The 14,422-nt window shown below is 47.0% G+C and overlaps 1 protein-coding gene across 2 annotated transcripts in view; it reads right to left on the bottom strand.

Moving 5' to 3' along the window:
* RECQL5 (RecQ like helicase 5) overlaps window positions 1-14,422 on the bottom strand; it is a 179,269-nt gene that overhangs the window by 14,470 nt on the left and 150,377 nt on the right. For both annotated transcript variants that reach the window (XM_068262699.1, XM_068262698.1), the window contains 3 exons: window positions 11,194-11,287; window positions 9,499-9,621; window positions 4,353-5,044 (listed from right to left, as the gene is read on the bottom strand). In XM_068262699.1, the coding sequence (XP_068118800.1) occupies window positions 4,353-5,044; window positions 9,499-9,621; window positions 11,194-11,287 (909 nt within the window). The remainder of the gene's footprint in view (window positions 1-4,352; window positions 5,045-9,498; window positions 9,622-11,193; window positions 11,288-14,422) is intronic.

Raw genomic sequence — 14,422 nt, 5'->3', positions numbered from 1 at the left:
TATCTAGCTGCAGACAGCTTCAACAGTTTATGATTATTTCTTCCTGTGATACAATGACAGCGGCTATGTTCTGTTTGTCACATTACACACAGGTAATCTGCAACTGCATCTCCAGCCCTCAGCCTGTGAAAACTTCATTCCTCTCTCCTACTCCCCTCTGCCTCTGAAATCTCTGGCTAGTAACACCTCCTCCTGCCCAGACTGAGCTCCCATAAGCCCTTGCTACATGGCTCTCAGAGTGCCTTGGCGCTGGAGAAGCTGTGGGCGAAGCCTTGTTTAGTTTATAGGGAATTAGAGTAGTAAAACAAAATAAAAAAAAGTATTTGGCTTGAGGAATGCCCTATAAACTATATGAAAGGAACACAATTATGCAATGAGTAAAAGTTTATCTAGGATCCACTTTAAGAGTTTATTTACTCTATGTGCGGTACTGTCAGCTATACATTGTACATAGTGTGCAATCCACATAGTAACAGGAAAGTCCATAGACTTGTTACTGTTCACAGTACAGCTGTGTGTTAATGTGTGTTGCAGTGTAACGCGCCTGCAAACATTTTATCGCACAACACATGACATTTCCCGTGGGGTTTGAATGTGTTGCGGCCATCGACCTCCGCACTATAATGAACTGAAATGTGTATGCAGTGCATGAGGAACAAGCGCATGAACGGAATCCTGTCCATGCATGCATTGTGTAGTGTGAAGGAGGACTCGCTCACACTATGTGCGCTGCTGTCAGTTATGACGCACTGCACATTGTGTGCGATACACATGGTATTAGGAAAGTTTACTGACTTTTATGTTACTGTTCATACTGATATAGAATGCTGCGTCATCTTGACTGACAGCAGCTTTCTCTTTCTTACCCTTCTCGCTTTGTTGTGCACCATGCATGGCCCCTCCTCCTCACTCCATAGCAACAGAACACATCGCTAGCCTGTAGGCTAGTAATGCATCTGTACAGCACTTTACAGTGTACAGTAATTGCGTGTGTGTATGCACCTTATGACTATGGTTGGGATTAGAATGTGAGCTCTTCTAAAGGACATAGTAACACGATTATATACTTGGTATACAAAAAAAATAATGATAATCAGATGTGCCACGAATTAAGTTTTAAAACTTTTGTGACTAATATACTTGTAAATGACTAATGTATTCCGTGCCCAATCCAATGAAACATGGAGTTCTACCTTTAAGAGGAACTTTTCCCCAGGGTTAAACTTCACCTTAATCAGTAGCCGATACCCCCTTTTCCATAAGAAATGTTTATCTTTTCTCAAACAGATCATCACGGGGGTCTGTGAGGCTATCATGGAGAAAGCCCTCCCACAGTGTGATGTCAGGACAGTTTCCTGACAGTGAACCTCGTTGCATTGTGGTAAATAACGGCTTTTTCCAACTGCCAAGCAAGCATCATCTCCCTTTGTGCTTTGCGCATATATATATATATATATATATATATATATATATATATATATATATATATATATATATATATATATATACATATATATTTATTTATTAAAAAAAAAAAAAAACAAGCAAAAAAAAACAAAAACTTTTAGGCCTCGTTCAGACTATACGCGCTGCCGTGAGCATTTTGGCAGCGCATATAGTGTGCGACACGCAAGAACGGTAGAAGGGCATAGACAGCCCTTCTACCATTCCCATCATATGTGCTGCGCAGCAGTGCGATTGCGCTATCGCGTGCTGCACGCATTTTTGGGAATCGCAGCGCAGATCCCATTCATTGTAATGAATTGGATCTGCAGCGCAGCGCATAATAGCGCAGATGGCGTGCGATTGGACGCGCTGCGTTCCGATCGCACAGTCATCTGCGCTAAATGATGTGAACGAGGCCTAAGCCTTTCACATTGATAGTGGGCGTGTTTATAGATAATAGCAGTTGGTGCTGTTTATTTTTTTTTTCTGGCCTGCCAGTAGTAAAGATGATTACCTGCAGGTTTATTGTGGATCAAAGAATATGAACAAATGACATGGTGAGTATCAATCCTTTCTTGATCTACTATTTTTTCACTTCTCAATTTCCAATGTATTGATTTATTTTTCCCCCGTGACCGTACAGTTTTCCTTAAAGTGGCCATACATCAGGCGACATGGACAACAATCCGATTCGATTATCAATCAATCGAATCGGATGAAAATCAGTGCCGCCAAGTGCATGCCTGATTGATCATGCAACCAATTTGGGGTTGAAATTGGTCAAATGAGTCGGTTGGACATGCTGCAAGATATAGGGCTGTCTTGCTCAATCGGCTGTGCAGCGGTAACAGCGAGCAATATTCGGATGAGCGACCTACGCTGTTCCCCCAGTGTATTATGTACATGTTGTTATTTAAGCATTTCCTGTCCTGTGTCGCGGTGCCCATCCGTCTTCTGTATCCGCCGCTCTTCCATTAACCCCATACACGCTGCTGGCGCATAGCACGGCGGTGTGTATAGGGCTAATGGAGGAGCGCCGGATTCAGAAGACGACACAGGACAGGTAATGTATAAACCCGTACACATATACACCAGGGGAACAGCGGCGAGGCAGCGGATGGGGCAGATTCCCAAGAGATGTCATGCTGAAATCGATCAGGAATCGGTCTGTGGTGTATGGGTAGCTAGAAGATCTCTCTACACTCCGATTCAATCAGAGAGAGATTTGTCTCTTGGTTGTATCTGCCCATCATCGCTAGATGTAGGAGCACCTTAAAAGTACCTATTTCCTTATTCACCTAAAGGAATGTAAAGAAACCTTCTTTGTGTTTTGCACACATGGGATTGAGCAAGCAAATACTACTGACCTCCCATTTTACTCCTCCAATCAGGACCTCATTGTATGTCCTGTGCTACAATATTAACAATAGAAGACAAGGATAGTGTGGAGGAGTGGTGTTTGGTCACGGCCTTGTAGTATTAGAACTGACCCCAAGTGGACAAGAGTTTCACTCAAAAGTCCTTCCATTACCTGTGAGTGATCTGCACTGGAACATCTGTGACTTACTGGCTGCATAAACACAGGTGAGAACGCCCAATATGTCCTCTATATGAAATGCATAACACTGAACCTCTTTCTTAATTGAATGCTTAGACTTTATAAAATGTAAACTTAACCCTTAGGCTGCCAGCTATTTTTTTTTTTAAAAAAGCTACTTGCCTGTGCCAGCTATTTTGGCATAGCGGTGACTGAATGTTTTGACAAGCTCTACATGTTGCATGCTCCGCATTAGTCAGTATGGATTGTGTTTGAGGGCAAATAATTGAGATTTGTTACAGAATGATGGTAATCTGTGCTGCTTGTAAATGGGCTCATCCAATCTTGGAAGCACGGGATTGGTCCTTTTTTAAGTTGCCTAGATTTTTATCAACATTTGCATAGTTCTGCATCATCTTATTCGCATATCTCTACCCAACTGGAAAGAGTGCTCTAACTACCTGCGTATAGTGAAGTGCAATAAGCCACATAAAGAACTATAGGAGCAACATCGATGAATCTAATAGGCAATCATACATTTATTCCGAAAAGCAGAAAACAAAAAAAAAAAACAAAAACAAAAAAAAAACAAAAACAGAAAAGTCAAAAACAAAATGCGTAAATTCAGCAGTTTTGGCAGAAAACGCCTTTAGACGTCATAGATACGGAAACTCTGCAACATTTAAAGAGAACCTGTAACAAAAAAAAAGTCTCCTGGGGGGTACTCACCTCGGTAGGGGCAAGACTCGGGATCCCAATGAGGCTTACCCCTCCCCTGTAGCTGCAGCCAGTCCAGCGCTGGCTCCCCCGAAGTCTCTGGCAATCCTCCCCCGACAAGGCTGATAAGCGCTGATTTATTTACCTTACCTGGCTCCAGCGGGGGGCGCTGTTGCGGCTCTCTGCACAGAGATAGGCCGATCTCTGTCAGTTCCGCTCTACTACGCAGGCACAGGAGACTTGTGCAGGAGACTTGCGCCTGCGCAGTAGAGCGGCCCAACAGCGATCGGCTATTTCCGCCTATCTCCGAGCGGAGAGCCGATACTGCATCTGCGCCGGAGTCGGGAAGATAAATATTTACATCCCCGCCATTCTGGGAGCTTTATCTCCGCCGCCGCCGTGGGACACAGGAGGACGGGGAAAGCCTCGATAGGATCCAGAGGCTTCCCCCACCCGAGGTGAGGACCCCCCAGGGGAACTTTTTCTCATTACAGGTTTTCTTTAAAGACGTTGGCAGCAGGCAGAGGTAGTTTTGGTGGAAAACGTCTTTAGGCGTCCGCAGCACAGAGACGGCAATTATGCAGCATCTAAAGACGTCGGTGGCAGTCTAAGGGTTAACGTATGGATTTGTAATGGATTCAGCGCGGCTTACCTAGAGTTATGGTGGTCTATATCAGACTGTACCGCTTCATGTAACTTTTCCTGATATGAAGACTTCTCAGGCAGCTCCTGGCTTGGTAATGTCCATGTTGCGGAGGTATCCTCAGTTCTTGATTCAGGTAACTGCACTTTGTGATCAAGATCTAAAACTTCCAAAGTGCCTGTTAATAAAGTGCTGGAGTTACCCGTTACTCCCGATGGTGGCTGCTCGTCGTTTTGCAGTAGAAGATTTGCGTTTGATGGCTGGACAGTTAGGCTATCTGAAGGCAGCTCTTCCTCACTACTATTGCTCTCTTCCAGTACATCTAAGGTAATGGCAGAGTCTGTGTTTTTAGTAGGAGCACTTGAAGTGTTTTTACGTATAGTGCAGCTGTTATGTTTTGTGTTTTTTGAGACGCTGGGATTTCCCTGAGATGAAAAAAACTTGGAGATGTTTTGCGAATCTTTGGCTGCAGCAGATGCCAGTTCCTGCTTTTTCTTACTTATTCGTGGTTTCTTGCTTGGGCTGTTAAACGTTTTACTGCTGCTTTCAGTGTTTTCAAGAGAAGATGTAGAACTGGAGGCCTCAAACGTTTCAGTCGGACAGTGTTCGCCCAGCAGTGGCTCTGTGGTTTGCTTGGTGTCTTGTAGTAAACTGCTTGCAGTCTGAAACAGAGATGGTGCTCCCGTTCTCTTTCTTTTAAACTATTTGTAAGGGGACAAACACATGCTATAAGGTTTTATATACGCAAAACTACCCAGTTAATGTTAAAAAGAAGATCATATTACAGTAACTACATTTTAGTACAGGGATGTCCAAACCATTTAGGTCAAGGGCCATATCACTGTTCTTGAGAGTGCTGATCTAGCGAAATTCAACACAATTTTTGCTGATTGCCGGTACACTAGGTACACGATCTCTGTGACATTTTGTCAAATTTCTATGCAAAATAACCCGTTAGCACAGTGGCAGCTGCTAATCAGTGGCTGTTACTGCTGCTGGCACAGTGGCAGCTGCTAATCAGTGACTGTTACTGCTGCTGGCACAGTGGCAGCTGCTAATCAGTGGCTGTGCTGCTGCTGGCACAGTTGCAGCTGCTAATCAGTGGCTGTGCTGTTGCTGCTAATCAGTGGCTGTTACTGCTGCTGGCACAGTAGCACCTGCTAATCAGTGGCTGTTACTGCTGCTGGCAAAGTGGAAGCTGCTAATCAGTGGCTGTTACTGCTGCTGGCACAGTGGCTGCTAATTAGTGGCTGTTGCTGCTGCTGGCACAGTGGCACCTGCTAATCAGTGGCTGTTACTGCTGCTGGCACAGTAGCAGCTGCTGATCAGTGGCTGTTACTGCTGCTGGCACAGTGGCAGTTGCTAATCAGTGGCTGTTTTGCTGGTGGAACAGTGGCAGCTGCTAATCAGTGGCTGTTACTGCTGCTGGCACAGTGGCAGCTGCTAATCAGTGGCTGTTACTGCTGCTGGCACAGTGGCTGCTAATTAGTGGCTGTTACTGCTGCTGGCACAGTGGCAGCTGCTAATCAGTGGCTGTTACTGCTGCTGGCACAGTGGCAGCTGCTAATCAGTGACTGTTACTGCTGCTGGCACAGTGGCAGCTGCTAATCAGTGGCTGTGCTGCTGCTGGCACAGTGGCAGCTGCTAATCAGTGGCTGTGCTGCTGCTGGCACAGTTGCAGCTGCTAATCAGTGGCTGTGCTGTTGCTGCTAATCAGTGGCTGTTACTGCTGCTGGCACAGTGGCACCTGCTAATCAGTGGCTGTTACTGCTGCTGGCAAAGTGGCAGCTGCTAATCAGTGGCTGTTACTGCTGCTGGCACAGTGGCAGCTGCTAATCAGTGGCTGTTACTGCTGCTGGCACAGTGGCTGCTAATTAGTGGCTGTTACTGCTGCTGGCACAGTGGCAGCTGCTAATCAGTGGCTGTTACTGCTGCTGGCACAGTGGCAGCTGCTAATCAGTGACTGTTACTGCTGCTGGCACAGTGGCAGCTGCTAATCAGTGGCTGTGCTGCTGCTGGCACAGTTGCAGCTGCTAATCAGTGGCTGTTACTGCTGCTGGCACAGTGGCACCTGCTAATCAGTGGCTGTTACTGCTGCTGGCAAAGTGGCAGCTGCTAATCAGTGGCTGTTACTGCTGCTGGCACAGTGGCTGCTAATTAGTGGCTGTTGCTGCTGCTGGCACAGTGGCACCTGCTAATCAGTGGCTGTTACTGCTGCTGGCACAGTAGCAGCTGCTGATCAGTGGCTGTTACTGCTGCTGGCACAGTGGCAGTTGCTAATCAGTGGCTGTTTTGCTGGTGGAACAGTGGCAGCTGCTAATCAGTGGCTGTTACTGCTGCTGGCACAGTGGCAGCTGCTAATCAGTGGCTGTTACTGCTGCTGGCACAGTGGCTGCTAATTAGTGGCTGTTACTGCTGCTGGCACAGTGGCGGCTGCTAATCAGTGGCTGTTACTGCTGCTGGCACAGTGGCGGCTGCTAATCAGTGGCTGTTACTGCTGCTGGCACAGTGGCAGCTGCTAATCAGTGGCTGTTACTGCTGCTGGCACAGTGGCAGCTGCTAATCAGTGGCTGTTACTGCTGCTGGCACAGTGGCGGCTGCTAATCAGTGGCTGTTACTGCTGCTGGCACAGTGGCAGCTGCTAATCAGTGGCTGTTACTGCTGCTGGCACAGTGGTGGCTGCTAATCAGTGGCTGTTACTGCTGCTGGCACAGTGGCTGCTGCTAATCAGTGGCTGTTACTGCTGCTGGCACAGTGGTGGCTGCTAATCAGTGGCTGTTACTGCTGCTGGCACAGTGGCTGCTGCTAATCAGTGGCTGTTACTGCTGCTGGCACAGTGGTGGCTGCTAATCAGTGGCTGCCACTGCTACAGTGGTGACTGATAACCTATAGCTGAACAAATGGGAAGGCAGAGCAGCGACATAAGGTGGCAATGGTACCCATGTACTTTCAGGATTTACAAGCCGGTAAACACCTTCGCTGACCTACAATCTGCAGACATACTAATATACATTAATGACCATTTCCTGAAACAGCTTAGCATCCCTCTTTCAGCACACAAATGTCACACAAATATTTAATAAGGGAACAGAGATGTGGGAGTGAAGGGAGAACCTGAAGTCAGCAGTCATTTGGTTTCCATAGATGCACAATGCTATTCTGATGATGGTGCAAAATTCCAGCCCAACTGAGTTATAGGCAGAATTCCATCTTGCTGCAGCAATCATTCTGACTGCAGATTGCCAGCCAAGACAGCCAGTGTATTGGGTATTTCAGCAGGCCAAAGTACCACATCCAAGGGTCACCTTAAAGAGAACCTGATGTGGGTATTAATAATACTATTAGCACACAGAGGCTGGGTCTGCATATAATGCCCAACATCTGTTGCTATACTGTCTCCCCCCAGGCCCCCCCTGCACTCTGCTGTCCCCCATATATCACACAGCCGTGCTAGCGACACACAGCGTGTCGCAGCCGGCTGTTTACATACACACTGTCACTCTCGCCGCTCCCCCTCCTCCTCCATATCGCTGATCCCTGCCTGCATTCCTTCCCTCCAATCAGCGGGGAGGTAAGGGACGCAGGCGGGGAGTGGCGATATGGAGGAGGCGAGCGGCGAGAGTGATAGGGCACATGTAAACAGCCGGCTGGGGATGCGCTGCGTGTCGCTGGCACGGTGTATGATATATGGGGGCACAGCAGAGTGCAGGGGGGGCCTGGAGGGAGACAGTATAGCAACCGAGGCTGGGCATTATATGCAGACCCAGCCTCTGTGTGCTAATAGGATTCTTAAAACCCACATCGCATTCTCTTTAAACCACAGAACTGTTGCAGGAGCAGGGCGAGACGTTTTTCGGCTGTGCCCTGCGCCCAAATCTCCGGGCACGTTTTTGCATGTATGAGTGCAATGCTATCTGCTTTCCCAAATCAATCATGTGCAGCCGCACATTCAGTGCCAATCTGAAAGACATGCTTCGTAGTCTTCTAACAAAGAATGGCTTACGGCTGACAGGAGTTCTGCTAACAAGCAGTCCCAGCACTACCTTCCATGTTCAATGGAAAACCAGTACAGTCCTTCAGGGGGGATGGTTCCTTAGGAATACATGACATCCACATTTATTTTGTGTATAAAGATAGGGACACCAAGAGCCAAATATTGTGCAGTATGTACTGGTAATATGGGATGAAATTGGTAGACTAAATACAAATATACTCACAAAGTAGGGTTACCTCCAGGCAACCACTGTATAGGCGGGTGGGGAGATTACACCTGACCCCACTCAGGATTAAGAAGTTGCTGTCCATAGATCAGGGGAAAAAAGGGGATGACACCCCTCCACCCAGGGTGCATTTAGAACAATGTACCAGGCATACAGAGGCGCCAGAAGAATAAACATGTCTAAAAAGTTTAACATTTGTGGAGGCAGTGGTGGGCTTGCCTCCTCCAAACAGACACAAGATATAACAATAACAATAATATTTATATAGCGCTTTTCTCCCTGGGGACTCAAAGCGCCAACAAAGTTTAGCAGAACACATTAATTTACATACTCCAGGGGAAAATGCAACGCGTTTCGCAGGTATGACCCCACTTCGTCAGGCAATAGGTAGGAGTAGGTACTGTACAGGTCTGTAGCTGGGCCAAGCGCCTCTGTCTGACACAGACCTGCGAAACTCTTCTCATCTCATCGTTCCTGCCCTGGCTGCCCCGTTAGCAGTCGGTCGGAGACTGCTCTCTTACGCTTCAGGTGGGCTCCTGAAGCTTTGGGAGCACTCAGGCTTCTGAAGACGGACCGCTCCACACTGCGCACGCAGGAGCGCCCTCTCTCACACACTCGCACGTGCGAACTACAGAGCCGCCAGTCTTCGGGAGAATTCTGAAGCCTCCTGCAGCGGGAGATTTTAACAGAGGAGGCTGCGGGGAAACGAGGGGTTGAGGAGAGGAGAGGGGAGGTTCTACGGGACCCCGAGCTGTCCCTCTCCTTAGGTAAGTATCTGTTTTATTTTTTATTTTATTTAGGCTTCAGATACTCTTTAAAATGTGGTGCATATTTACATAGTTACATAGTTACATAGTTATTTTGGTTGAAAAAAGACATACGTCCATCGAGTTCAACCAGTATAAAGTACATGTCACTAAAATACTGTTACAAACCGTGTGCAACTGAGAGGCCGATACAAATCCATCCTCCTCCTCTCTTGTCTCAGTCTTCCGTGTGGAGTCACTGACTACAATGTAAAACTCACCATCCTTAGAGGCCTTATTGATTTCAGCCACCTGATAGACAAAGAGAAACATGTGATCATTCTGGACAATCCACTAATGGACAGCAATATTCATCTTCACTTCAAGCAGTTCAAAGTCTCCTTAGCTGCAGCATTTCACAATGACAATGTTACAGTGACCAGTGCTGGGCCGAAATTACGCATGAGCGTAATTACGCATCGTAATTCAATGAAAATTTACGCGTAAGCGCTACGCGTAACTTACGGTCTTACGCGTAAGCAGTTAAGTGGTATCGTAATTACGCTGTCTACCGTAATTGCTAGGTATGCGTAATTTTACGAAGACTTACGCGTAATTACTAACGTAAAAACTCCCCTTTTCTAAGAGTAGCCAATCAGTCAACATCCTAAGCAACCAATAGTATCTTCTCCCGCCCTTCAGTATATAAGCGTACGTTTTGACGCATACGAATGATGTGTACGCAATAGCTGTCACATTGACGGTGTCCGTATGCGTCAAAAAATACGCATTAATGGGTATTACGGCACTACGCGTAACATCGTAGTGTAAGCGCCTACATTACGGTATCCTTACGCGTAACTGCGTAAGTTAACGCGTAATTACAGTGATGAACCGTAGATAAATTCCTACGCCGTAACCGTAATTGCGTAATAGCATAAAATTACGCGTAATGATCCGTAAGCGTAGATTTTTCCATTACGACCAGCACTGACAGTGACTGTACACTATTAGCCATTTCTAAAGGATTGAAAGTTACAGGAAACCAGAGCTGGAATAAAGTAAATGGTTTATACGTACCTGGGGCGTCCTCCTGCCCCATCCGCTCAGATCGCTACCATGAATGGTTTATACATACCTGGGGCTTCTTGCAGCCCCATACGCACAGATTGCTCACACGCCGCCGTCCACCGCCTTCTCTGGCTCTGGTACCGGGTCCCGTTACTTCCTCCAGTAGCGGACAGTCTGACGCAAGAGAACTGCACTATTTACGTATCTCTCCAGCAGCCGCCGGAGAGAAACGTAGAGGGCGCACTTCTCTTGCGCAGACTGACCAGAGCTGCAGGCAGCGGAGGACGGCGGCGTACGAGCAATCCATGTGCATAGGGTTGGAGGAAGCCCCAGGTATGTATAAACCGTTTACTTTTATTCCAGCTCTGGTACACTTTACTCTCAATATAAACATTGAGTCCAACAACATGTAAATGTATAAGGTGAGTGGCGATGCGAATGGGCGGACATGATTGACACAGAAGCGAAGTGGTAGACGCGGAATTTGTTGTAAGCAGATGCAAAACGGATGGAATGGATCCATTGCTTAGCGTTTCCGTTTTGCATCCGTTTTAGTGTGAACTGGCCCTAAGGGGAATAGGTACTTGTGCTGTGAATTAGCCGAAGGAGACCGGTGGATGAGGTTGAAAAGTTTTAATGGCACACGTGTCGCAGCAATACTCCCGAGCTTTTCAAGCAAGTGAACTACACTTCTGTTTATGCTCAATCTACACCCACCTCTTCCGAGATGTGACTTTGAGATGTTTCACAGTTCCTCATCTTTCCCTAGCAAAGGAGCAGTCTAGTCCTCAATATTTAGAGTCTTGTCATTACCTTTTTTAGCACTCCTGCTTTGTAGACGTTCGCCATTTTGCTGTTTCGAAAAACTTCATATTCTAGGTCCACAGCCGATGCAGAAACATCAGTCCTGGAATGACAATATTCATAAATGGCATGAATGTCAGGTCAAATCAGCTTCAACCAGCATGGTAGTTTAACCCTGAAAGAGAACCCGAGGTGGTTCCTGGGGGGCAGATGGGACACAGACACAGCGGCAATCGCGGCGATAGACTAATATCTACGTCCCTGGGACTTCAGATGACGTTCTGCAGAGCGATAACTAGTAGTTATTATTTAGTATGTATATAGCACTGACATCTCCTGCAGCGCTGTAAATAGTATATTGTCTTGTCACTTAGCTGTCCCTCAGAGGAGCTCACAATCTAATCCCTACCATAGTCCTATGTCTATGTATGTCTCGTGTAGTGTATGTGTTGCAGTCTAGGGCCAATTTAGAGTGGAACCAATTAACCTATTCGTATGTTTTTGAGTTACTGGTTAAGTTAAGCTAAGCCTAAGTTTAAGTGAAGCTGAGGTGATTACAAACTGATGAGATAAACAATTATACTGTACGGTACTTATCCTCCGACTCCTAAAAATGACTAAGTATCCCAGGGATTTATTTTACATTTAAACATTCACAAAGTCGGTTGAATATTATATAGTCTCTAATCAGTGGCAGCCTATTAAGTGTCCCAGAGCTATAAAAAGGTCAATAGTTCAGGTATTTTATCTCTCCCTGCCCTCAGAAGTTGTATTCTGCCAGGAAAACTTTTATGGCTGTAATTTGCTTATCAGTGATGTTACTATATTCCCGAAATGGTACAGACAAGACAGAAGCTGTCACTTACATGCCTAGAAATTAACTCTTTCAGGCAGCAAAATAAAACACGTAAAACAGCCTAGTTATTAATATGTTTTGCACTGTACATACACATGTTTATCTCATCATGTCACATGTCACCTCAGGTACACTTTAACCAGCCGGGCGGTATGGACGAGCTCAGCTCGTCCATCACCACCGGAGGCTGCCGCTCAGGCCCTGCTGGGCCGATTTTGATGAAATAAAAAGGAGCACACGCAGCCGGCACTTTGCCAGCCGCGTGTGCTGCCTGATCGCCGATCCGCCGCGTGCAGCGGCGAAAGAGGGTCCCCCCAGCCGCCCGAGCCCAGCGTAGCCGGAACAAACAGTTCCAGCCAGCGCTAAGGGCTGGATCGGAGGCGGCTGACGTCAGGACGTCACTCACTAAAGATGTCACCACCAGTGATACATTTCACGATATAAATCGGGGAGAGGAAAGATTTTACACAATGGGCAAACACTGACTAAATAATCTATAAATGAATATTCTAAAAAAATAAACAATTTAATTAATTATGCTATTTTCACTACAGTTCTTTACTTGTTGTAAATGTGGCTTCCTATGACAGTGCTACAATAAAAGACAGAGGTGAAGATTCATTAAGAGTGTCTGAGACAGTTCTGCACGGATTTCTAAAAACCTGCTAATATTTTGTCTCAGACAGCCTAAGAAATCACTAAATAGTGCAGATTCCTTCTTAAAGGAGAACTGTAGTGAGAGGTATATGGTGGCAGCCATATTTATTTCCTTGTAAGCAATACCAGTTGCTTGGCTGTTCTGCTGATCCTCTGCCTCTAATAGTATTATCCACAGCCCCTGAACAAGCATGCAGCAGAACAGGTGTTTCTGACATTTTTGTCAGATCTGACAAGATTAGCTGCATGCTTGTTACTGGTGTGATTCACACTACTGCAGGAAGATAGCTCAGCAGGGCTGCCAGGCAACTGGTATTGCTTAAAAGGAAATCAATATGGCAGCCTCCATATACCTCTCTCTATAGTTCTCCTTTAAACGGTTAGGAATAGGGGGAGTTAGGAAGGTCTCTCAGGCAGTGCAGTGTGTGAGGGATATTGCTGTTGCTGAGGTAACCAATACATCTGCTGTACTGCATCAATGCCCAGCACTGGAAGGGTTTAGCACAGAACAGCGTCACAGGAATCAGCAGGGGGGAGGAGCACTTCACAAATCATGTCTAGCCTGCATTGCTGCATCTACAGAACTGCTATTAAAGAGGCACTTAAGTCTAAAAAAAAAATGAGTTTTACTCACCTGGGGCTTCCCTCAGCCCCCTGCAGCTGATCAGTGCCCTTGCCGTGTCTCTCCGATCCTCCTGTCCCCGCCGGTGGCTACTTCCGGTTTCGCCGCCAGGACCCAACAGGCTGGGAACGCGAGTGATTCTTTGCATTCCCAGTTACAATATTGTCCCCTATACTGCTATTGCGGCAAGGAAGGGCGCAATAGCAGCATAGGGGGAGATATTGTGGCTGGGAACGCGAAGACTCACTCGCGTTCCCAGCCTGACGGCCGGTGACGCCGAAACTGGAAGTAGCCGCCGGCGGGGACGGGAGGATCAGAGAGACAACTCATTTTTATTTTTTTTTTTAGACTTAAGGTTCACTTTAAGCACTTCTTAATCTGCAGCAGTTAAGGGATGGATTTGTACTTTTCTTAGCTGTAGTGCAGCTCTAGAAATCCACGCTAAACTGACACTATTACGTAGGATTTGAGAAGTTTCTTATTATCATGCAGAACAGTATCTCTGCCGGTTAGAACTGTTTAAGAAGAAAAGACAGTCGGCAATGCTTTGATCCATCTGGCCCAGTGAGCTCTTCAAACCATTTTTGTTTTAGCACTGCCCTTCTTTCCATAAAAAATAAAGAAGAAAGAAAGTTTCCTTCCCATCTCTTTAGGTCTCCATTTGGCTCTGGGGGAAGCCCACCATGTCATGGCAGTTGCCTGGACTCCTGCAGTGGCTTCTAGAAGGGAGCAGGACACTCACACCATTCCCTCTCTCTGTCACCAACTGGGTGTGGCTGTTACAAAGAGGGAGTGGCAGAAGCAGGAGTGGCAGGAAAGGCGGAAGTGTGCGGCAATGTTGGACTGGTATAGTTTTTTTTTTTTAGAAATACAGTACAGGGCAGCCTCGGACAGGCCCACCGAACCACCGATGGTCCCATCGGTGGGCCCCGGCCGTCCCGCCTCCTGGGGGCCCCAGTGCTAAAAAGGAGGGGGGCTAAGCGCAGGAAGGGGGGACATTGTGCACAGATCGGCGGGGAGGGGCGGAAGCCTCCCCCCCCCCTCCCTCACCTAGGGGCCCCCCTTCCGCGCTCCCCCCCCTCTCCAGAATTGCAGCCAGCGGG

The sequence above is a fragment of the Hyperolius riggenbachi genome, chromosome 12 (genome assembly GCF_040937935.1).
Source record: "Hyperolius riggenbachi isolate aHypRig1 chromosome 12, aHypRig1.pri, whole genome shotgun sequence".
Taxonomy (NCBI): Eukaryota; Metazoa; Chordata; class Amphibia; order Anura; family Hyperoliidae; genus Hyperolius; species Hyperolius riggenbachi.
Note: the sequence above shows the minus strand (reverse complement) of the source record. Positions and strands in the feature narration are given on the sequence as shown.